The 24,325-nt window shown below is 50.9% G+C and overlaps 1 protein-coding gene across 12 annotated transcripts in view; it reads right to left on the reverse strand.

The window, feature by feature from the left end:
- The window catches only part of Anks1a (ankyrin repeat and sterile alpha motif domain containing 1A), a 182,306-nt gene that overhangs the window by 19,991 nt on the left and 137,990 nt on the right, over positions 1-24,325 (reverse strand). For 11 of the 12 annotated variants that reach the window (XM_076858864.1, XM_076858870.1, XM_076858861.1 and 8 more), the window contains 2 exons: positions 12,491-12,557; positions 6,811-6,917 (listed from right to left, as the gene is read on the reverse strand). In XM_076858864.1, coding sequence (XP_076714979.1) covers positions 6,811-6,917; positions 12,491-12,557 — 174 coding nt within the window. Of the gene's footprint in view, positions 1-6,810; positions 6,918-12,490; positions 12,558-12,681; positions 12,756-24,325 lie in introns of those variants that run through there. The other variant, XM_076858868.1, reaches the window with a different exon arrangement.

The following is a 24,325-nucleotide window of genomic DNA, read 5'->3' on the forward strand; positions in this document are numbered from 1 at the left end:
CTCAGGTGGCAGGAGAGGTGGAGCACCCACTCTGCTTCCCAGCCCAGACCACACCCCAGGTCTGGTGATGGGGGCATGTTCAGCCAGTTCAGGGGTAGCAGGAAGAACCACTCTGAGAGCAAGGAGCTGGGGACAAGCTCTCTGATGTTTACCCCAAATCTTATCAGCAATGGGAGGCATGCTCCCTGAAGCCAGGAGCAGTCACCTGCGGGGTGGGGGGACGCTTACTGAGTGTCACGCTGAAAGGCAGCTGTGGCACAGGCATGAGAACCGGTTCCTCGTGCCAGTTCTGTGGTCCATGTTCTCACAAAGACAGCACCCGGTGGACAGGTGAACCCCTACTCACACCCCCCTCTACTCTCACCTGGGGGAGGTGCTTAGCCTCAGCTCACACCTCCGGCTTTCCCAACTGTCCCACACCCTGCCCCGCCCAGACCTTGTCCTTCCCTTAATGGTGACAGCCACCAGGAAGAAGCAAAAATATTATCAGTCCAGGTTCCTGAAGTTGCCACAGGTGACTTTTGGAGACTGTCACCTCAAGTCTGCTTCCTGCAAACAGACTACTGCTCGCCCACTCTGTTGGAGAAAGTACCAACTGACACAAACAACAATGGTTGGCTCTGCTCTGATGCTATTCGTCACTACATGTGACAGTGTGGCCCCTTCCAAGCTTATGGTCCATGAATGAAGTGAGTTAAGTGCAATGCCATTAACCAAGGACAAACATGGAGACGGAGTAACCTGCCCTACGTCTAGAGGGGGACTTGGAGAACCCAGGTCTCCCTACTGCGGTCTCTTTGCCACTAAGTGGAACTAAGAGTTTTCTCTTGAGCACTCCTAATCCAGTTTATGGAACTATGAACCAACCTCGAGTGTCATGAGAGTTGGTGGCAGGAGCCCTTGGTACCAAGGCTCAGGGTGCACTGGTGGCTGCACAGGCCTAGAGGATGGCAGTGGGCCTAAGCCAGGCCAAAGGCCATATCTGATTCCTTGCCAGCTCCATTCTTAGCCTTTTGTAGAAAGACTCCCCATCTGGGGCTGGGGATGTGGCCCAAGCGGTAACGCGCTCGCCTGGCATGTGCGGGGCGCTGGGTTCGAGCCTCAGCACCACATAAAATAAAATAAAAAGATGTTGTGTCCATTGAAAACTGAAAAATAAATATTAAAAAATTCTCAAAAAAAAAAAAAAAAAGACTCCCCATCTAGAGCAGGTGAACAGAATGGTCTGTCTGCCCACCCATGCACGCCCGGAAGTGATGCACACCTGGCCCGACAGGCCCCAGGTCAGGCTGGGACTCTGCAGGGATGCGCTGAGCACAAGGCCTGGTGGCAGCCTATCCCTGGGAAGAGGGACAGGGACTAGAGTAGGAGTAGAGAACCACACCCTGTACCCGGCTTCCTGTCCCAGCTCCACCGCCTGTTTGAGGAGCAACCTGGGGCAGACGACTAAACTCAGGAGCCCTGCATTTGGGAACATGGACTGCAGGAGTCTGTGGTGGGGACTTCGGAAATGCCCATGAACCCCTGAATTATAAGGATATCTGTTGTGCTGGGTCTATGGCTCTGACAGAGATACGAGCCCCAGTGCCCTGTCCCCTGGGCCTTGCTTTCTACGCATGTACAATGTGAACCCTGAGGGACAATGGAAAAGTGAACGCTGCAGACACTCTGGCATCCAGGAAAGACACCTCTGCTGCCACTCACACCAAGAGGTCAGCCAGTTCACTTCCATCTCAGAGCACAGCAGTCAAATTAGCGATCATGAAAACAAGCATTTGAAAAGAGAGTTTCAACTACCTTCTACTACCATACAGGGTGCCGAGGACGCCAGGGCAGTACCTGGGGCCATCAGAGCTGTCTCCTGCATAATCGAGCTGTGGTCACCCTGAATAACTCTGCACAGCCAAGCAGACAGAGGGAGGGCCAGAGGTGGCAACTACTAGCCCAAAGTGAGCTGCCCATAGTCCGCAGGTAAGAGTGCTGCCCTCACCTGGTTCCCATGCTTGTGGGGAGGGCTGCAGAGGCTGGGAGACCCCTGGGTGGCACTGACTCCTGGGAGAGCTGAGGAGTTCAGGTCTTATTGACCACAGAATTCAGGAGGCAGGACACACACCTGCCTGAGTACCTTCTAGGCCTTTGCTCCGCTGGCCTCTGCATCAGCCCTACTTCAACGGGCAGAGGAGTCCTAACGGGCAGTGGAGAGCTGGGCTAAGGCCGGCCAGGAGCAAGCCCAGGCAGGGCTCCTCTCCATACAGCAGTGGCCCCTTGGGCCTGGGACAGAAGACAGCAAAGGAGGCGCATGGGAGGAGGGGTGAAGAGAGCACAGGGACCAGGGTAGGAAACGACAGGCACCAGCACCATGGCTCAGGTGAAGCGGCTCAGAGGGCTCAAGAGGAGGGAGCTTGGGGGTCAGGGGCAAGAAGGGCACCTCAGGGGCTTGGGGGCCTGGTGGGAAAGTTTCACAGATGCTAATAAAGAGAAGACCCTCATGGCCCAGCTTATACCTTTTGGCCCCATAAGGGATCACCCGTCTTGTCTCAGAAGTAGACAGGAACGTGGTAGGAACCTACTGCCACGTGTCTGAAGCCCAAGGAGGAAGAAATGGAGGGGAGGAGCGGGAGGTCTCTGTGGCCTGAGAAGCAAGAGCTTGCCCACTGCTCCTTCCTAACCTGTCCTGGACCTGCTGCAGGCTTGTCTCCTTTCCCATACACTCACCCCTTGCTACAACTGCTCCCCCCACAGGGCTCTCCATCTTGGAGGTCCAAGGTGCACTGTATCTGGTAAGGTGGAGACCCCTCCACACACTCAGGCCTTGGAGACCCAGGGACCCTCAGCCCTGTGGTTCTCAAGGCCTGAGATCAGGCTTAGCACACCTCTCCTGTGCGGCTGGGGCTGTGCCCTCCACACCCACACAGGCAGGTCCTGGCCCCTCCCAGCTGCCTTTCTTCTCTCTAGACTCTTCCTTAAGTTTCAGGTTCAAGGATAGACAGTCTTGGTCCTGACACTGGGGAGGACCTCTGTCCAACCCGTGCCTCCACCACCCTGTATAGGGTGAGGCCTGGGAGGCGTGGGCTCCCCTCGCCCTCCTGCAGCACTTGGGCCTCCACCACACTGGACAGTTGGCTACTCTATTGTCTTCATTGTTTGATGTGCTGGTTTCCCAGCTGGACTATAATGTGCCTTAAGATACCTACAGCACCTGCTGCTCTGATTCTACATCCATTCATAGTAGGAAATGGAGAGAATCTACTACATTCCAAAAAGAAAAATGAAGGCACTCCTGAGATCACCACTGAAGACGTTCTGGCTTTCTCCCGTACACCTCCCATGATGGATGTTTTCTTTGTGACATATTAAGATCATATTGTAGGAACTTTTGAGTCTCAATTTCTGCATTCAACACTCCAAGGTGAACAATCCCCACATCAGGTCTACTTTAAAAACACTCCAGCCTCAGGACCACTGTAGTTCAGGCACTGACCCTTCTGTGAAGGGCGGATGGGCTGTCTTCAGAGGCGGTGGGCAGCTCTCGCATTCTTGGATCCAGACATCTGCCAACCATAGGTTCCCTCCCTTCCTGGATATGTTCCTCCCTTCTCCTAGCAGAGCCACTGCCTGTGGACAAGCTCTGTGGGGAAAGTGGAGGTGGCCAAGGTGCACGAGCAGTGCTGGGGGCAGACTGGCAGACATGGGAGCCACATTCCCACACCTGTCTCCCTGGCTCTGGGGTCCGTCCCATCAGCATTGCCCTGGCCCTGACCTCTCCAAAAGGCCCTTCCCACCTGCAGGTAAGACGGCATGGCCGCAGTTGAAGCTGCTAGGCCTGCTTGCCAGGCTCAACCATCCATCACAGTGGGGACAGCCCAGAGCAAGTGGGAGCTGGACAAGACACGACCGGGGCCACAGCCGAGGTCTCCACTTTTCCTAAACACATGCTGTGTGGCCCTGAGTGGTGAACCTCAGGCCAAGGGACGGAAGCCGTAAGGAAACAGATCCTGACTCCACATAAAGATGACTCTAAAGCAGCCAGAGCCAGGGAAGGAAGGAATGGGCTACTATTTTGTAATGAAGTGAATCCTCAGTCACTAGAAAAACAGCATGGCAGAGGTTATCCAGAGGAAATTCAGGCATGGAGAAGATGACCAGACAACATGACACTAAAGTCCCTTCACCTGTGAGGGAGCTGTGTCTCAGGTGTGTGACATTCTCTTGTCACAGGGAAATTCCACAGTACCTCCTCATCTGTGAAACATCCCATTTCCTGATATCCCCAATACATCTGGGAATCTAGCAGCCTGGCTTCCTGGAGCTACTCTGCATCTGGGAAAAGCATCTCCAGGGAAATGTGTAGCTAACTGAAAAGCAAGCCACACGGGGACACTCCACAGCCACCATGATTAAAGTCACACCACACATAAGGGAATGTTTCAGTAACAAAAACGCTCCCCTTCCTGTGCCAATCTCCATTTTTCCTGGTTGCTAAAACTTAATCAGCCCTAGGACTCAGCTGGCAGCTGACATCAGTCACCCAGGATGCTCTGCATGACTACTCAGACCACTCCAGGTATCTGAAGTCACACGCCCAGCCCAGACGCACTCAGTTGGCCTCTGTGTACAGACCCCACCTGCTGCAGCCACCAGATGGAAAGTTCCTAGCAGGGCCCTGGAGGAACTGAGCTGCTGGCCCCCATGTGGGGTCCTTGAGCAGAGGCTCTGCACTCTGTGTGGAAATCTGGCCCAGGGCCCCACTTTTCCAAATGCCCACGTGGTTGCTCTGGTTCAAGGAGTCTTGGGGCTATTCAAGAGCTGGGAACTTTATCCTTTCTACAAAAAGAGCTCCTCTATGACACTGAGCTACAGGGGACCATCCTCACCCGCACATCTGATGGGCATCTAATGAAGGGATGTTTCAGAGAGGAAAGCCCCTAAACACTCAGAGCCGGGCCACTATCCCGCTCACTGGCTGAGCCCCACTTCTGTCCCAGTTTGTTGTCCTTCCCCCAAGCAATGTGGCGAATCAGTGATTATGTCACAAGAACCAGAAATAACACTCAGTTTAACTTTTAAAAAGAAAGAAAAATAAATTGCTATTTCAAGTTCAGGATTTTTAAAAGTTGAGAAATAACTGGCCCAAGCTGGTTTTGTTTTGGTTGTGGTACTGGGGAGTGAATGGGGGTTACATGGAATTACATCCCTAGCCCTTTTTAATTTTTAAAAGTTGCTTAGGGTCTTGAGGCTGGCCTTGAACTTGTGACCCTTCTGCCTTAGCCTCCCAAATCGCTGGGATTACAGGAGTGTGCCCTGGCCCAAGCAGGCTTTGGAACAGTGGTTTGTGATGGGCTTCGTTGTCTGTCCTAGAGATGGAGATGGCTCTGGGTGAGCAGAGCTGTCCTGGTCAGGTTCCCTGCACGAGCAGGCCAACTCCCTGGTGTGGCAACTCCCCGTGTGGCCGGCACCACACAAACCTGTGGGAAACCCACGGTGATTTCACTGGAGAGCAGAGGGCAGTGAGGGGCCCTGTGCTCACTTCTGCCACTGCCCCTCATCCCTGGAGGCCAGGCAGGAGGCCCAGGCTAGAGAGACCTGCTTCAGAGGGGGAGGTGGCTCAACTCCGACCCAGGCCCACATTCTCAAGTACAGACTTGGGAGCCGGGCCTCCCAGGAAGCAAGGAAAAGTGGGGGCACTACAGGGCTTGCTGTGTTCACCTTGAACCAAGCCTCCAAGATAACACGTGCAAGAAGGTAACACTGGCACATAAGTGGTCACACCCGCACCCAAGAAAGAGGCGTGTGACACAGTGGTTAAGCAAGTGCCCTGGGCCCAGAATGCCTGGTGCATGTTTCTACCCTACCAGTACTGACAGTGTGACCCTGAGCAAGCCACTTCACCTCTCTACCATGTTCCCCTCACATGGAGAACGGAGCCGAGAACACTACACACCTCAGGGCTCCCAGGGAGCACTAAGCAGTAAAATGAACCACTGAGAATGGCACCAGCACCCCCCGAGCCCCGATGACAGCATCAGCAATTGTGGGTGGGCACTGCTGTGACCCCACATGCAGCCCTGGGGTGCTGGTGCTGGCTCCGAGGTAAGCCGGAACCCTTGGCTCAGCCCACAGCCCAGGATGTGCTGTCCCTGCCCAACCCAAAGGATGCAGAGGGACATGATGCTCCCTGCTCTGAGCCACCCCCTCCTCTGAGAGAGGGAACACTGGACCCTAACGGGCGTCCTGGCTGATTCCCTACTCCACAGGGAGCCAGCACAGACACCCCATGGTTTTTCTTTTTGACCCCCTGAGGTCTGTAAGACAGTGAGAATCACACCTCAGAAAAGCAGCCAGCCCTCCAAAACATCAACTCAGCATCTCCGCAGGCCAGATCTGAGGCCAGGAACAGAAGGCCATGCCAAGAAGGAGCCTTTGCTTCAGTGGCAACTCACTTGACAGCAAAGTTTTGGGAAATAAAGGAAATGCCTGGTCTCCAGCTCAGATGGGATGTGGAGTCACCACAGGACACCTGGCTGTCCTGTCCAACAAGGATCCCTGATGGCTAATGGCTCCAAGGCTCTGAGTCAGGGACCCTACTGAAAGAGCTCTCCCCTTGGAGCACATCTGGGGCAGCGGCGGAGGGGGCAGTGTCTGCACAGGCAGCACCCAGCAGCCAGCTGACGTGGTGTGGTCTACGTCACTGTTCACTCTTCCTAGATCCAGGACTACGTACTGTTTAAACTCCAGCAGACCCCAAGGGCCCCGGGCAGCGCATCCACAGAGCAGCGCTGGCTGGTGCTGAGGTGGCCCACAGGCACTTACCAGGAAGCGGACATCGTCAAAGCCATTCAGAAGCAACTTGCTCTCATACTGCTGCAGCCCAACCGACTCCAGCCACTCCCCGACGCTCTGCTCCAGCGTCCGTGAACCTGACGAGAGAGGAATCGGCAGACGCTTGAAAAGGGAAATACCGTTAAGGCGGTAGCAGCGGCACTCAGAGGAAGACAGATGGCACTGCCACATCATAGTCATTACCATAAAGCAGCCAAACTATGTACAAGAGACCAGAGCAGCGGGCACGCAGCTCCTCTTCCGTGTACAGGCCAAGGACAGGTGGCCCGCTGCTGCCCACAACTACCCAACCTGGGCGGCTGCTGCCCACTTATACCCCCTGGGTCTCAACTGCTCCAGGGCCGCAGCGGCACATGCACGACCTCGCCCCAGGTGGGGGAGCCAACCCCCAACAGTCTCCAGGTCAACTCCTCATCAGCGTCCACACTGAGGCGGTGCAGAGAGTCTGTCCCCACAGGCACTAGAGGGGGCCAGGGGAGCTCCTAAGAGCCCGCAAGCCCTGCCGCTCCTCTCATCCATGCAACTTCTGGAGCCCCTGCGGGCTGCGGCGAGGGGCCAGTTCTGCGACCTTGCAGCATAAACCGGTCAGGAGAGAGCACACATCTTCATGCAGCTGAGGGACACAGGCATACAGCGAGGGCTCCGGGAAGGAAGCAGCGGTGGCTGTTCACGGGGACCCAGCACATGCAACACAAGCAGCACAGAACACGGCAGGGGGAGAAGAGAGACTTTTACTTGTTTTCCCCCAGCAGTCCCGGAATAAGCAAACCATGACCCCTGGCCCTCTGTGCTCAGAGGCTCAAGGCAGCAAGGGGCTGAGTGGGGCGCATGGGTCAGGGCACGGGGGTCAGGCTCAGGTGTGGCTCTGCTGGGACAGCAGCATCGCATTCCGCCAGGCTGCACGGCCAGCGGGGCCAGGGCCCATCCACTAGACTCTAGTGGCCAGTGAGTGGGGCGTCTCCCGGGCCAGGACGCTGTCTGAAGAGCTGCCTTCCTGGGCTGGGCTGGTTGTCAGGGGCTGGGCATTCATTTTCCTCTTCTGATAGTGGCCATTCCTGTGACTTGCCTGCCTGCTCAGGTGGAACGCAGGCAGGCAGATTCAGTTCTTGGCTAAAGAAGACAAAACCCAACCAGATAAAAGAGAGAGAAAAAGGAAGTGGTCTTCGGTCGGCTGAGCTGTGGTGGCGGCTTAAGTCTATTCACGTTCTGTGCTGCTCTCTCTTTGGCTGAGTGATAAAGACACAACTGTCTTCCCAGGGTCTCCAGATCTTGATGGTCTCCTCTATGGACGAGCAGGGAAGGGAGGGCATTTATTTGCTAAGCCCCTCGGTTAGGACAGGGACTGTGCAGGACAAAAGTTCAGCCCTTCCCAGAAGCCGTCGGCTGTTCAGAGCTGAACGCCTTAACCCCCACCTACTTCTCTGGTTCTCATGAGCAAGAACAAGTAAAAGGAAAAAAAAAAAGGAATGGAGAGAGAAAAAGAGGCACAGGAAGGAAAAAGAAGAGCCAACTACAAAAACATCACCTCCAGTGAACTCTTGACACGGTGAAAGTCATTCTGTCGATCCCAGGCTCACTCTGCCCTTCAGGGCAGGACAATGACAACTTGCTTGGTTATCTAAAAGACCCTGATGACCAACTGTGGCAGCCTCCACCCGCTCTCCTGTCCTCTGCAGAACAGACGGTGGGCAGCGACCTGGGCGGCCCTGGACGCAGGCTGCAGCAAGCACTCCAAAATGCCGAGTCTGGGGGCTCCTGGAGCTCCCCTGCCCTTGAGTGGGGAGATCTGCTCCAGGAACCTAAGCGGCAGGCTCTTGAATGCCCATGAAGTCCGGTGGCCCCGGCTGCTGATTCATTCCGGCTTGTAATCCCCCCGCCGGGCAGGGCAGCCGTGGTCCTGCTGCCGCCGGTGGATGTGCGCTCACAGAGCCGCAGCAGAATGCTTTGTCTAGAGCCTCCTGGGCTCCACGCTGCCTGCTGCCGGCTCCACAGTCCTCGCTCACTCTCATAATGTCTGGCCCTCCCCTTTCTCCCCTCCCTGCCCTCCCCCCTTCCACGCTCAGGAAAATACATCAGGGATCGGACATCAGAGCAGAAGCTGCTGCTGCTGCCGCTGCCGAGGGAGAAGGAGACAGCAGCACCACCAGCATCAGAGCGAGATGACAGCCGATGCTGGTGGTGCCAATGCAAACCTAAGGGGGAGAGGGCACAACTTCACCTCCAGCTCAAGGGGCTGCAACTGCATATTAGGGAGAAGAGAGAGGGATCATTCGTGTAGCTTTGGCAGATAGTCCCTAAGACAGCCAAGAGAAGGGAAAGAGGAATGACACTGGCCCAAAGGCACAGTCTATAGGTAAGTGACCCCCGTCCTCCACTTGCCACTTCAGAAAGGACTGTGCTTCTCATCACAAAAATGGGCAATGAAACAAGGCCACTGCCCCTGATGTTCCTCAGGTGAGCATGCCAAACAACGTGGGGACAGACTTTTCCCGAGGCCCGTTAGAGTCCAGGAGAGAGGTACCACACCCAGAGCCACTCATGCAGTCTGGAGGAAGAGAGCAAGAAATGGGAATGGCCAAGGCCAAGTGGGGAGCAGGACAAACCCAAGTACTGCTGCGGAGGGACAAAGAAGGTCATGTGTGCAGGACAACACATCACCTCCCTAAATATGTTGGGAGCAGGTACCTGTATCCCAACAGGCTGTAGGTAGGCACTGGCGAAGAAAGGACTTTGTGTCCAGAGAGATCAGGCCCCAGAAGGATCCTGCACTTAACAGCTACTCAACAGTGAAAGGGGCTGGCTTTCACACAAGAGAGCTGAGCAGTTCTCTTCTGCTTGACAGAGCAGATCTCTGGTCAGAGAAGCCAGTGCAGCCAAGGTTTACCCTCCTGGACTCCTGGGAGTTGGCAGAGGGATTAGTTGTAAAACAAGATTGTTGGGGATTTGGGTAACTAGCTCAGTGCTGGTAACCCAGGGCTCCCAAACAGGACCGTGACTCCAATGCTATGGTCTCATCCTTCCAGGAGGACCCTCTGCAAAGCTGGTTGCCCTGAGCAGTTCATGCTTGGTCTAGGAGTGCCTACTGGAGTACCCCTCCCAGGCTTCCAGGCCCAGAGCCTCAGTTTCTTCTCAATCCTGAAACCCAAGGACAACTGTCCATTCAAAATAAATAGTAATTCTGCTTTGGTCTGAGCTGAAGGACAGTGCTCTCTGAGGCTTGGGGGGACAGAACCCCCGACCTATCACTGGGAGTTCACAGGCAGGCTGGCCAGCCTCTCTGTTTCTTGGCCTGGCAGCAGCGCAGATGCTGTGGGCTAGGGTTCTGTAGCATGGCTGGATGAGCCCTCTGTTCAGATGGTCACCTGCATGTGCCTGCTCTTGAATTCCCTAGGCTGGGGTTTGGAGGATGGCTCAGGACTCCACAATGGACACTGAAACAAGACTATGTTGGAGTCTAGACACCCTGTGGTACAGACAGAATGTCTCTCACCTTTCATGCTCATGAAGGCAAGAACTGGTGAGTGGGGCCAGACGGTAAGGAGGTGCTCAATGCTAGCCCTTCTGAGGATAAGGCCTTTGTGCTGCCCTAGCTCCTGACTGAAAGCTCTCAAGCACATGAGGTGATTTCAGCTGTGTTCCTTGGACACAAAGGAGTATGGGAGCAGAAGGTAGCCTCAATTGAACTGGATGCTCTTGAATCCATCCCTGACTGTCTCCAAAGCACAGCTTTGAAAGTGGCTTCGGTGTTTGTCCCAATCCTGAACATTTATTCACATCAAACACTTGACCCTTGGAAAAGCCTGCACACTACAGCAGAGTGACATCACTTGACGGAGTATAAGCAATTGCCTGGAAATGAACCCACAAGCTCTTAGCCAGAAGAGTCACCTCTGTGGACTCCAACGGAAGACTGACAAAGATGGGCCAAACCCCGGCCAGCCCTGTCTGAGTCCAGGGAAACAAGGCAGCTGGAGGGGGGATGGCTCCAGGACCAAGACTGAAAAATGGGGGAGGGAGCCAAGCCAGGGGAGCAGATGCTCTGTTCTCTAGGTTTCTCAATGTGAATAAGTAGCGATTTCATGGAGGGGGAAATGGGCATAATTACTATTTACTGACTACCTCTTTTGCTCAAGTAGTTGTATATCTTACAACTACCACAAATCTATGAGGCTGTAAGCTGGGTGTGGTGGTATGGACCTATAAGCCCAGAGACTCAGGAATCTGAGGTAGGAGGATTGTAAGTTCAAGGCCAATTTGGGCAACTCAGCAAAAACACTGTCTCAAAATAAAAAATAAAAATAACTGGTGGTGTCATTCTGTGGAGAGTACCCCTGAGTTAAATCCCCAGTACCGCAAAATATAAAAAATAACAAAAATAACAAATCAGTTGTAGGTGGGGAGACAGAGCTCATGAGATTAGGTGACTTGCCAAGAGGCTTATGTATCTAGAGGCAGGATGTGAACTCAGGGATGTGGGGCTCCAGAGCCCAGGCTCTCCCCTCAAGCCCACAGCCCCAGCAGTTTCTTGGTCCCTGATGTTCACATGCATCGTGTGTCGTCCCCCACAACCCACCCAGGGCCACAGAGGTTCGTGGAGGAATAGGTAGTCCCGCTCAATGCTGCCAGGTTAATCCTGAAAGAAGCCCCCAAGTGAGCAAGAAGTCCCCACATCCAGTGCAGAGGCCTGTTCACCAGTCAGGGGAGAAGCCAGGCTCCTCCCAGGCTGCATTTAGCCCAAGAGCCCTGATGCCAGGACATCTGTGCGGATGCTGGGGGAGGGGCTGAGAGCTGCTCTGAGAAGCACTTTAAGAACATCTCCTCCCTGGGAAAGAGACATGGCATGACCCTGTCATCAAGGGAACTCAGCTCCCCAGCTCCACAGTTCCATTTCATATGGGAAACAGAGACAGGCCTCAACCCAATGCCTCGGATATGAAAAGAATGACTAAATAGTAGGGACTTGGGGTACACTTGGTAAGAGAGTAAATAAACCAGAAAATAGAAACAGACACAGGAAGAAACAGCAAAGTCACCTCCAGACAGTCCAACACATGCTGACGGCGTTGGGAAAAAAAAAACAACAATCACTGGACCGGCCCTGAGCTGTGCCGCTGGCCTGAATGACACCAGCGTGGGCCTTGCGCTCATGAGCTGTACCACAGCCACCTTGGGAGCCTGAAAGACCAGCACTGAGGCGCACTCCAGCTGAATCCAACAAAGTCACATTTGAAAAAGAAGGAGTGATAATTGTTTATTAAAAAGTTTTTTCTTGGCCAGGGATACAGCTCAGTTGGTAGAGTGCTTGCCTCGAATGCACAAGGCCCTGGGTTCAATCCCCAGTACCACACACACACACACACACACACACACACACACACACACAATTTCTTAATAGGTGCCTAACATTCAATATGTACACTTTCCCCAATATGCTGGAGGAGCCACATCTCCCACGGTAGGAAACATGATGGGCTGTCCTGACACGGGATGTGTGTGTGTGTGTGTGTGTGGGGTTCTGAACTGCAAGAGCATGATGTAGTCTGCAGCTGCCCCTCTCCCACGCTAAATGCCTGTCTACGTCAGAGGGAAAACCTGAGCCCCAAAGAGCCAGAAGTCAAATCCTGCTGGACAATAGTGTGGGATACGGTACCTGAGATCTTCTGCTGTTCCTGAGAAAAGTCGATCCCTTCTCCAATAGAGCTCATGATTTTCTCAATCTGAAACAGAGGAAGAGGAACAAAGAGAGGTGGTCAGGCTTGGATTCACTGTGGCCAGCTCACCATCAATGTCACTCAGGCTGCCCTCCGGGCTCTTTCAGATGTTCCCAGGTCCAGTACCAACCTGCAAGGTATCAGAACTCTCTGCTGCTTGGATCTAGAAAAGCTCTTCTCTGGCCCGCCAAGAAGGTGTGGAGAACTGTCCCCACTTCACTCCCTTCAGAGCAATCTGGTCTCCACTGCTAGAAACACCAACAAGCCTCCATTTAGGGGCATTTGTGATCATCCATGGCTTGGAACAGACTGGGGAGAAGTGCAATAGCAGGCTAGACCTGGCACATTTCACTGCTCATGCTAGAATTTAAATTCACTGAGAGTGCCAGCTCTGTTCTATGCTACACCCCAAGACTAGAGGAGAGCCTGGCAAATCGCGAGCACCCAACAGATCATTGATATTACATGGCTTTCAGCTCTGAGGTGTGGACCACGTCTAGAGATGACACCAGCAGAGCACCTGCATGTGGGGACCTCTTGGAAGCCAAGGGCAGGCAGGCAGCCTGGAGGCTGGCAGTTGTGGACAGAGAACTGCAACAAGGGGAGAAGGGCACAGACACTTGCTCTTCTTCTGGACCACAGCAGAGAAAGGTTCTCAACGCATCCAAGCCTCCTAAGCACCACCCCCTATATGGACCACCTGTCCCAGCCATCTGGCTTTGGTCACTCTGGGTGAGATCCAAGCTTCCCATCCCAGGAAACCTGGCCAGGCACAGGACTAGACAGTGAGAGGAGCCACCTTCTCTTCTCCTCCTCTTCCTATTTGGGCTGCAGTGATAATGAGCTCATTCACTGCTTTTTCCAAAGAAATGAAAAGAGGACCTTTTGTACCAGGGCTTGGATGCTTTTTCCTTTAAGTGCAAGTAAGGAGCCTGGGTCTGACAATCAGAACAACAACTCTCCAGCCAGCCTCCAGCTGGCAGACGAGGAGGCACATCTGACACCCAGCCGAAGAGCAGACAGCAGGCACCACCTCTCCCCCTGCAGCCAGGAGCTTGGGAGGTATTTTCCTCTAGCCGCAGAAATGACCGCTGGCTCAGTCACCTGACTGCTGGTTAACTCAGATTGCCATCCCTACCCTGGAGCTCCGCAAAAGCCCAGGGAAGCACACATCTGACTCCAGGAGCCAACTGGGGGTGTGGCTCTCCTTCCTGGCCCAGCAGCTCAGAGGCAGACATCAGAAGCGGGGGTGCAGGGAGGCCCAGGTAAGGTCTGCACTGCCCCTTGAAGAGCATGGCCAGCCCCAGGCATTACTTCCTCTGTCGTGCCCATTTCAGGAGCTACAGCACAAGGGAGCAACCCAGATAGACAGGCAAGTGCCGTCACCCTCCCAAAGTCTCAGATTTAAATGTATAAACAGGGACTGTCACTGTGGCATGGGTTGAAAGATACCGTGTATGTCAAGTGTGCGGCCAGACAGCCCAAGTATTGCTCAACAAAAAGTTAGTTTGCATCCCACTCCCCTCTATTGTCCTCAGGTGCTCTAGATCAGGAAACCAATTTTTAAAAAATTAATTAATTAAATTTTTTTTTTACACAAATGGAGCATGACTTTTCACTTCTCTGGTTGTACATGATGCAGAATCGTACCATTTGTGCAATCATAGCCATACACGGGTGTGATAATATCCATCTCATTCCACCATCTTGCCCCCACAGGAAAACCGAATTTTTAAGTTTTCAAAAATATTTTTATTTATCCTTATTTATTTTCTAAAAGAAAATCTGTGGAAATCTCCCTCCTCTCTCTGGAGGTAGCCCACATAGTAGCCAGTTTCTCCTGTACCCTCCTAGATCTATTCTACTCAAATATAGACAGACAGAAGGGCACAGCCCACACGGCAGGCCCAACAGACGCCCTACACATACCACTCTGCATGTCACTCTTCCACTTAGTGACACAGCTTGGGAGTTCCTTCCACAGTTCATAAAGATTTTTTTGGATGGACGAACCACAACATTGGTGTATGGCTATAAAATGTCTTTAATCAAGACCTGACAGATACGTGGGTATTTTCCAAACTTCTCTCAATTCTGAACAGCATTGCGATGAATGCTGTTCTCTACACACCTTTGTACACATGTGTAAGCAGATCTGCAGGACAACTCCCGGGGTTTCTTGAGAGTCCTCAAGGCACAGCACTGGAAGTCAGCCGCAGTTCATATGATCCCAGTTCCTACCCCAGGCCCTAATTTGCTAAAGGCCCTGCAGAAATGAGTGCTTGCTAGCTCATCTAGTTAGTTCCCCCATGTGCAAAAAGTGCCTGTTGTAACATTGGCCTTTGTATAGATTTCTGTAACTTCAACACAGTGGCACCCATTCTTCCATTGGAAAGGGGCAGGGACACTCGAAGACAGCTCTTCTCTTCTAGACCAAGCTGCTCTCCAAGCCACGTAAGTCCAACCTGGCACTAAATGACACATCAGGGCCAATTCTTAAAGCCTGGGTTACACAATCAGATTACAGAAGCCTTCAAACTGGGCAAAGGTACTTCAAAAAACAAAAACAAAAACAAACAAACAAAAAAACCCCCCCAAAACTGCTGATTTGCCTTCTTTTTTATTTCCTGTAACATTTATAGAAAAATACGATGCTCGAGGTGACAAGAATTTTTTCCTATGTGGTGGAGGCAGTGGGCCCTCCACTGAGAGTTGGAATCAAATGTATTTGACTTGGCATTTCCTCTGAATCTCGCACAAAGCAGACAAGCAACCCACTGAAGGAATGATGGAGGATGAAAGTGGGACTTCCATTTATGTAAGTCCATCAATATAGATGTTGTTGTCCCCAAGGCCATGCAGAGTTCCAAGAGTGGAAAGAGCTCAAGTGAGGGGTGACTCTAAGGTATGCTTTGAAATAAAGTCAAGTCACCTACATTATGCTTTTTGTTTTCATCAAAATCGCTTAACACCCAAAGCCCCAGCGGGTCTGTCTGATCATTATCCCTTGGCTGTACAGTCCTGGAGGTTTTGCCAGAAGGCCTTTTGAAATCTGAGTGTGCAGAGGTGAACATCCTGCTGTTTCTCTCTCTGCTCCTTCCCGACCTGCAAGTCTGTTACAAAGGGGGCAGCAAAGCACAGGTTTCTCTGGCCTACCCACTGGTGGGTCTGCAAGGGGCTCCAGACTGCAGGCCAGCTGGGAAGTGCAAATGGACACTGTCAGAGCACTTTCACTCAAACTAGGAAGTGTGATCTACTGTTCTGTGACCTGCCGTAGCTAGGGCAGGCTGAGAAGATTCTAGTTTGCATGGAACTGAGGGATACTTGACAGTCGGACAGCTTGTCATCCAGGACCCCTTCCTTAGCATCTGGAACCTGCTGTGGTGAAGAGCGAAGCTGGGAGAGACACCTGACTCTTTCAGTCCACCAGACGGCACTGAGACAGCAGACCCCATTCTGATGCGCACACTTGGTGCAGTTTCACCACGGAGGCTGCAGCTGAAAACTAATTTGATCAGACTGCTTTCCCAGAAACGCTCTGTCTCGCAGGGAGAACAGAGGCAGGTGGAATGGAATGGAAGGACACAACTTACTGTTTTTTTTTCCCCCCTGTTATTTGCATAAGTTATTTTTGGAGAGACGGCCATGCTTTAATACTGTACTTTTTAAGAATTATGATTGAAAATGGGTATTTGTTTTGGTTAAGATGAGGCCCTGAAAGTTACCACCATAATGGACTCTCATATTTAAAATATCCTTAGAAATGTTCCATTTTCAAAAAGGTACTCAGGACAAGTCTGTTTAGACTTTCTTCCTCTACTCGGGCTGCATAAAACATATTCTCCTAATGGCTAAAAACAAAAACAAAAGGCAACACTAGAGGTATTGCTGCTCGAGCCATCGGACATGTGCTTGCTGGCCCACAGGATCCTGGCTACACAGGAGGTGCGCTTCTCCACGGAGTGGCTTCCAGCTGTCCCCACCCTCTCACCTGGCTGCGGGGCCACTCAGATGGTGCTGTTCTTTTCAACGAATACTGGGAGTGGGGAGAGTGGGAAGAAAAACTTCCCCAGTTTTGATGAGTCTTCTGCGCATCAGGAAGTGTGCAAGGCACAGGCCTTGGAGGACCCTGGAGGAACAAAGCTTCAGTGCAGCTTGGTGGAAACTTGCCTTCCAAGTCAGAAGAGGTGGCTGTGTTCGGGGCTCCCATTCAGGACCAAATATCGGATAGCAGGAATCGGAATGGTCTTAGAAGTTGGGGCCCCAGGGAGAGAAAGAAGGAAAAGGAATTGCCTTCCCCCTGCTTTTCTTTGTGCAAATGGGGATATGAAAGGTGACGGACGCTGCTGTAACTCACCAGCAGCTGAGTTGGCTCCTGACATTTGACACTTCCTCTCAACCCTCCTTCTGCTGCTGGGGAGCTGTGGGTAACTAGGACTCTCTGGCTCCTTGGCCTGTTCCCCAGAGTGGAAGGCACCTATGTCTCCTCTTCCACCCCAGATGTTTATTACCTTAGTGGCCCACAACCACTCAACCTTGCTCTGCTTTTTCCTTGTCTCTCCCATCCAGGGGGTGGGTACCAGGGATTGAACCCAGGGACACTTAATCACTGAGCCACATCCCCAGTCCTTTTTTATTTTGAGACAGGGTCTTGTTAAGTTGCTGAGGTTGGCCTTGAATTTGCAATCTTTCTGCCTCAGCTTCCTGAGCCTCTGGGATTACCAGCATGTGCCACAGTGCCTGGCCTGATTGTTTAAATGATGTGTCCCAAAGACACCAAGGACCCCTTAAGGGCAAGACCCCTATTTCATACAGTGTTTCTTTTAGATCCTGCCCTATGTACCCTGTACAGAGCTGGTATGCTGGAGGTGTTCAGTGACAAACAGTGACAGTCAACTCAACCACTTGTCAGATGCTCTCACTAGGCTAGGCCCCAACACACTGGTCCCTTTTGCTGTGATGCAGGGCGGGGGGCAGTGCACACTCCCACTCTGGGCCAGCCAGAGTTCTCTAGTCCTCCTTCCCTCTCTGTTTTTCAACTGTCCCCTCTGCCAGATGGCCTTGATGGACAGTATTCCCTGTCCCCAAGCATGGAGCCGAGGAATTGAACCTCCTCAGCCTCATAGGCACTCCTGCCACTCAACACGTGACCGCTGACTTCGCTGCTGGTTCCTTCAGTTGTGCGGGACCCTGCAGACTGCTGACGGCTGCACTCCCAGCGCAGAGACCTCATATAAGAATTCCTCCCTTCTCTGTCCTCTGCCTCTCAGCAGCAGACAAGCTCTCAGTCTAGCGTGGGCTCTGCTTCCACTTTTGAAAAAAGGGTCACTGACCAGGCTCTAGGTTATTTTCTTCCTTCTCCTGCCAGACTGAATTGCACAAGGCCTCAGGACAGACAAAGATGAATTGAAGTAAATTATTTGTCCTGATTTTCTAACCTTGTCAACTGCTTTCATGAGGGAGAGGCAGGATGAGATGGGGGAGGGGGATGAATAGTCCCTGCCCTGGGCCCAGGGCCATCCTTCCCAAGGCAGACCAGACAGGCGTCTCCACAACCATGAGCAACTGCATGGCGTTGGCTGTCAGCCTCAGCCTAACTCGTCTCATCACAGGAGGGCACGAGACCGATACCACATTTATTGTTGTCTCTCCCCACTCCGATCCTCTTTCCATTGCCACTTTCCTTCTCAATCTCCCATTTTCTTCTATGCTGAGAGATGACAGAGCTGTTTTGTTTCATAAGTGCTTTGTCCTTCACTGACAAAGGCTCAAGGCTGGACTGGCAGAGGGAGGAAAGGAAGGACGCTGGCTTCAGGGTGCCAGCCTAAGCCGTGCACCCTTCAGACCACCTCCTTTTATCTCTCCCACACCTCCTGAGTGCCTGACCCTGGCTCTTGCTCCCCCAGAGCATCTCACACCCTACAACTACCAGCGGGCCCTTTCCTGAGCCAGAGGTCAGGGCTTCAGGCCAAATCCGCAACTTAACAGAAAGGAAATAGGTGGCCATGACATGAACATGACAGAAAGGAAACACATGGAAGTAAGCGGATGCCAAGTGACGTTCCCACACAACAGCCTCCAGAAACTGCTGAAAGACGAGAAAAGTTGGGAGACCTAGATTCCAATTAACTTTATTATTGCTTGCCACAAAACTCTGGGTTATATGCCAGGTACTGGCTTTAATAAGTGGGACAAGAATCCAAAAGATTAATGAGGATTATGGATCTGGGTTCTAGTGCAGTTTACACAATCTACTTTCTCTTAGGGAAGCGGCTTGTTGTTTTGGGGTGTGTGGCGGGGCAGGGAGGAAGCACCGGCCCTCAGAGAGGCACCACTTACCTGGAGCACTGGGTAACCTGCCTCTTGGTGTTTCTTACACAATCAATGACCTCCAAGCAACCTTCCCTTGGTCCTGTTCTTTCACAATCTGAATTTCATTACAGAGCACTGTAGTTTTAGTCTGGCTATGGATAAAACCACCCCAAAGAAATCATGCTAATTTTCCACTCAAATTTAATTTCCTCAGCACTGTGGTCAGGAAAAAGGGTCCTCATCCATCAGGAGCTGAGATGCTAGAGGGAACACCTGTTTGTAACAGCAGGGTAGTCAGAGCACCAGATTACACACACTTAAGATCTGTAAAAAACTGATACACTTAATATAAATATATCATCGGCTGCCTTGAGTTTTCCCACAGTTTGCCACTCTACTCACCTCTGAACTTAGAAGTAGGAAAAAGCTGGATAAATGAAATTGAGAGTCACCAGACTTCATTTTAAGGCTCTAGAGTCCTTCAGATAATACAAAAAGGAGCACATACTGTACTAATTCCAGAAGAGGCAAACTATCAGGGGCAAAATATCAGAAAAGAGAAGGTGTCAGGGATGGGGTGCTGGGTAAGAAGTGATTGGAAAGGGCATGAGGAGACTTTCTGGGGTGACGGTAATGTTCTGGATCTTGATGAGAATTGAGGTTAAACAAATGTATGTATTTGCTGAAACTTATGGAATAGAAGATAATGATTTATGCATTTACTTTGTATAAATTTTATCCCCCTTGTCCAAACCCCAAAATATAAACAAGTACTAAACTCTAGAGGATTTGGAGATGAAAAGTACCAACATCTGCAACTTCTTTGATGGATCTTAATTTTATTCATTTATTTATATGTGGTGCTGAGAATCGAACCCAGTGCTTCATACACGTGCATCAAGCCCTCTAACACTGAGCCACAGCCCAGCCCTGCAACTTCTTTGAAATGCACCAAAAAATAATGTGGACTCCTAAGTGGATTGAGCGACAGGCAAATGGATGGCTGAGATAGAGAAAGTATAGCAAATGCCAATTACAGAACACAGGCCCTGCACTGTGGATACACCTAGGCATTCACTATTCAAGTCTTTCAAGTTTTCTGTAGTTCAAAAATTCTCAGAATAGGGGCTGGGGATGTGGCTCAAGCGGTAGCGCGCTCGCCTGGCATGCGTGCGGCCTGGGTTCAATCCTCAGCACCACATACAAACAAAGATGTTGTGTCCGCTGATAACTAAAAATAAAATATTAAAAAATTCTCTCTCTCTCTTAAAAAAAAAATTCTCAGAATAAAATGCTAGGGAAAAAACATCTCTTCCAGGACCAAATCTTTTAGAAAATTAATAAATTATAAGATCAATACTGGTTTAAATTTCATCTGTAAGGAACTCTGTTCAACCTGCTAATAAGCAAAGACACGTCCAACAGGCAAAGGAAACAAAGAGTAAGGAATGTGGAGAGCTGCCCCCCCCCGCCCCCCACGGCATTCTGTGAAGGGCTCACCCACAGCCTTGTGTGATGGCTTTCTCCACCTGCAACCAGGCTAACTTCAGTCTTGCCAGTCTGAAAACTCAATTATCAGCATTCCCAAGGACGAGCAGACCCTGGGAAACTGGTTCATATTAATCAGATCAAAAGAAACCAACTCCTATATCGGTACACTGTTTGAACATGGTAGGTAAGCAGCACATTAGAATCCTTAGCTAGTAGGACGTATTTGTACCACCTATAGCCAGAAATCAATAAAATTAGGAAGTCAAATACACCTTCAGAATACTGAAAGATTAAAAGGGGTGTGGACAGTATTGAAAGCTTATTAGATTATCCCTTTCCTAGTTCAGGAGGTCAGCTGTCCAGAACACTGAATTCAGGTGCCTGGAAAGCACCCTGTCAGCAACATTAAAACACAGGACTTGCAGGGTTGCTCTGCTCTGAGCTCAGTTCTGCCAGTGGGCCACACTACACTGCGATGCCAGTGACACACTGCCCACTAAGCCAGCTCCTCGACATGGCCATCCTGGGATTCTTCCCAGACATCAGCAAAGTATGTGGCCACTTAATTCATGGTGTCTGGCTTACTTCAGGCCTATTTCTGCTCTATTACAGTGCAGAGTAGAATTTCAAATATATCACATTGAGAATATTGGAAAGGCAGTGTATCAGGGTAGAAAGAACAAGGACTTTAAAATAAAAAACTCGAGTTCAAATTCTGTTTCTGCCACTTCATTAATCACGGAGTGGAACTGCAGACAAGTCTAACTTTGCAGGCTTTCCATCTCCTCTTCTACAGTGTGTGAAAAAATGCTTCACTCATAGGACCACTGTCACAGGCAAAAGATCTCTTTTCTTTAAGGATCAGTTTCCTCAAAGGCAAAACAGATGCCAACTGAGGGCTGCTAATGTACAAGAGGAGTGAGAGCAGGGTCTGGTTTTCAGATAGAGCTCTGATGAGGAATTAATTCATTGAGAAGCAAATCTAAACGAGGTGTACACTAAAGCCAGCGAAGTTAGAGGACTAGGTGAGGGCGCCACTACATGGTCTTAGTGGACATCATTCCTTCCCTGGGTGGCACCATCCTGGAAGGCTACTGCTGGAGTCACGCAGAACACCTGCTCCTCCAGAAGCACTGTCTGTCTGCCCTGTTGCTGAGAGATTCCAGTCCCTGTCATCTCTGGAGCCACAGCAGGAGGAACTAAAGAGCCTTCTTTAGCGAAGTCCTTAAAAGAACATGGTTGAGCTTAATGGTTATTTATTTCTCACTTTGCAATCCACCTGACCAGAGGCAGGCCTTCCTGACACTGGGAAACATCCCCGTAACCCACAGCTGCCAGGCCAGTAGTCCACGCAATGCTACTCCCTCACTTGGGCCGTTTTCGGAGATTAGAAAGGGCCTGTGCTTATGAGTCACATTCATCTCCTTCCAATATAAACAGAATTCCACCTAAAAAACAAGTTCATCAAAACCCAGGCCCTTTGTTTTTTTTTTAAAGCTAAACCAGAGGGAAAGGGCTTCCTTTTGGCAGAAGATGTTTAGAATGTGCTGTATGAACAATAGCCGCTTCCTGGACACTCAGCTGGAGGTGGCTTCTCCCCTCTGGACAAAATGTTTCATGTGAGGGAGGAGCCGCCTTTCTACAAACCTGGAGCACCTAGAACAATACCAAGGTGAGGAAAGGGAGCCGGTGTCAACCCAGGCAGGAGGGGAGGGTGACGGCTGCAGGCCAGGTGCTGTGCACCCTGGCACCAGGTACAGCACCACTCCACAGGGTGAGGGCGGCAGCCAGGAGAGCTAGTGAAGCAGATGGGGACAAGACTGTTAACCACTCCACTAACCTGACCTGCCAATTAGACAACTGCACACCATCTCGTCTCTCAGTGGACACCACAAGCTGGTGCCCATGTGCACAGCCGGCAGGCTTCTCTCCAGCACACCTGTGGCCTTCTGCTTGCGCCCACCAAATGTTATGGCTAACAAAAATCAATTTCAAAATGGCTTGGTGTGATGCTGCACACCTGTAATTCTAGGTACTCAAGAGGCTGAGACCGGAGGATTAAAGTTCGAGGCCAGTGTGGGCAACTTAGGGAGACCCAGTCTGAAACATTTTTAAAAGTACTGGGGATGTAGTTCAGTGGTAGAGAGCTTGCCTGGCATGTGCAAGGCCCTGGGTTCCATCTCAAATACCATAAAAAACACCCCCCCTCAAAATAACCCCTTGTTTATGATGGTTATATTTGTTCATAAAAATAGGAAATAAAATATTACAAAAGTGATGAAACAAGTGCAAAAAGTTGTTTCTGTGACAATCAAGTAGATAACTTCAAAAAGACAATAATGGGATCATTTTTTTTAAATGTGCTCTTGAATTAAGTGTGCTTGGAGAAATAAGTTTAAGAAAGTCTATACTCAGATTGCTTCACTGGTGGCTAAATTCTGGCTTTACTTTTAAGAAAGTTAAACTGGAAACTGCAGTCAATGGTCATTGTGGATGTGGCTCACTTAATAAAAGAGGACAGAGAGCTCTAAATAAGCAGATCCACACTGAAAAAAAGGCCCCAGCTCCACATCAAAAGGCAGGCATACACATCTATCATTTGGGGTTAAACTATTATGTTTATATTTCTTTTTAAAATGACTTCCTCCTTTAACAGGGTTTTGTAATTAACCAAATAACCCCATCCCTAGTGGCAGCATAAGAGGTTTCTGCTGGGAACAATGGTCATGTGGAAAGCCCTGGGGGGAGCTGGCAGCAGTGCCCCACCCACACACGCACTGGAATCTCAAAAAGCTCCTACCCAGTTGAAAATAAGCACAATGGCTCTAGTCAAAACTACCATGCCGGGCTGGGGACGTGGCTCAAGCGGTAGGGCGCTCGCCTGGCATGCGTGCGGCCCAGGTTCGATCCTCAGCACCACATACAAACAAAGATGTTGTGCCTGCCAAATACTAAAAAAAATTAATATTAAAATTATCTCTCTCTTTAAAAAAAAAAAAAAAACTACCATGCCACCTATCCAGCAATTTGGGAGGCTGAGGCAGGTAAACTGCAAGTTCAATGTCAACCTCAGCAACTTAGCAAGGTCCTGTCTCAAAATAAAAACAATGAGGGCTGGGGATATAGCTCAGTGGTTAAGTCCCTCAAGTTCAATCCCAGTACCCAAAACAAACTGAAGCTCAAAACTTCTATTACCTGCCTTGCTATCAGAAGTGGCACTAAGTGGAGAACAGCTGGTAGGGGACCAGCAAGCTCCGTCTTTCAGCTCTTACCACCATGTTGATGGCAATGAATGAAGCCTTGGGAGGCAGGGGCTGCAGGTTCAGCAAGCAGGGGCCCTGGAGATTCTCTAGAAGAATCTCTCCGTGTAGCAGGTGAGCAAACCATGGCTCAGGGAATCTAAATAATTTTAAAGTAATTTGAACAGGCGGAACAGGGGCTAAGCCTTGCTTCTTGCCTCTCTGCCGACACCCCATGGACTCCCATGACTGCGGTGGAAAATGGGGCAGTCCTGGGTGAAGGGGCTGGTTAAGAACTGAACTGCATCCTCCTAAACTCATAAGCTGAAACACGCACTTGCTTCTCTCAGGAGACGGCTTCTGAGAGCACTGCCTTGTCCCACTTCAGCAGGGAGACACAGTGCAGTGATCCTGCACTTGGTCGGACTGGGAGGAACGGCGGTGTTGTAAGTCTGTCTATTTACATCACAGCAGATAGAGACTGAGAAGCTAACAGGATGGCAATACGAGGCAGATCTCTGTGGTGACAGGATACCGCTGCATCCGGACTCTAGGTCAGTACGTGAAAACACACACACACACACACACACACACACACACACGTAAAACCCGGTCTGTGGATTGAACAATGTCAGTGTTCTAGTTTTGGTATTATATTAGCGTTTTGTGATATATCACCACCAGCAGAAACCACGTAAAGGAACTAATTAAAGGACCTCTCTCTACTATTTC

The sequence above is a fragment of the Callospermophilus lateralis genome, chromosome 6, assembly GCF_048772815.1.
Source record: "Callospermophilus lateralis isolate mCalLat2 chromosome 6, mCalLat2.hap1, whole genome shotgun sequence".
In the NCBI taxonomy this organism is placed as follows: domain Eukaryota; kingdom Metazoa; phylum Chordata; class Mammalia; order Rodentia; family Sciuridae; genus Callospermophilus; species Callospermophilus lateralis.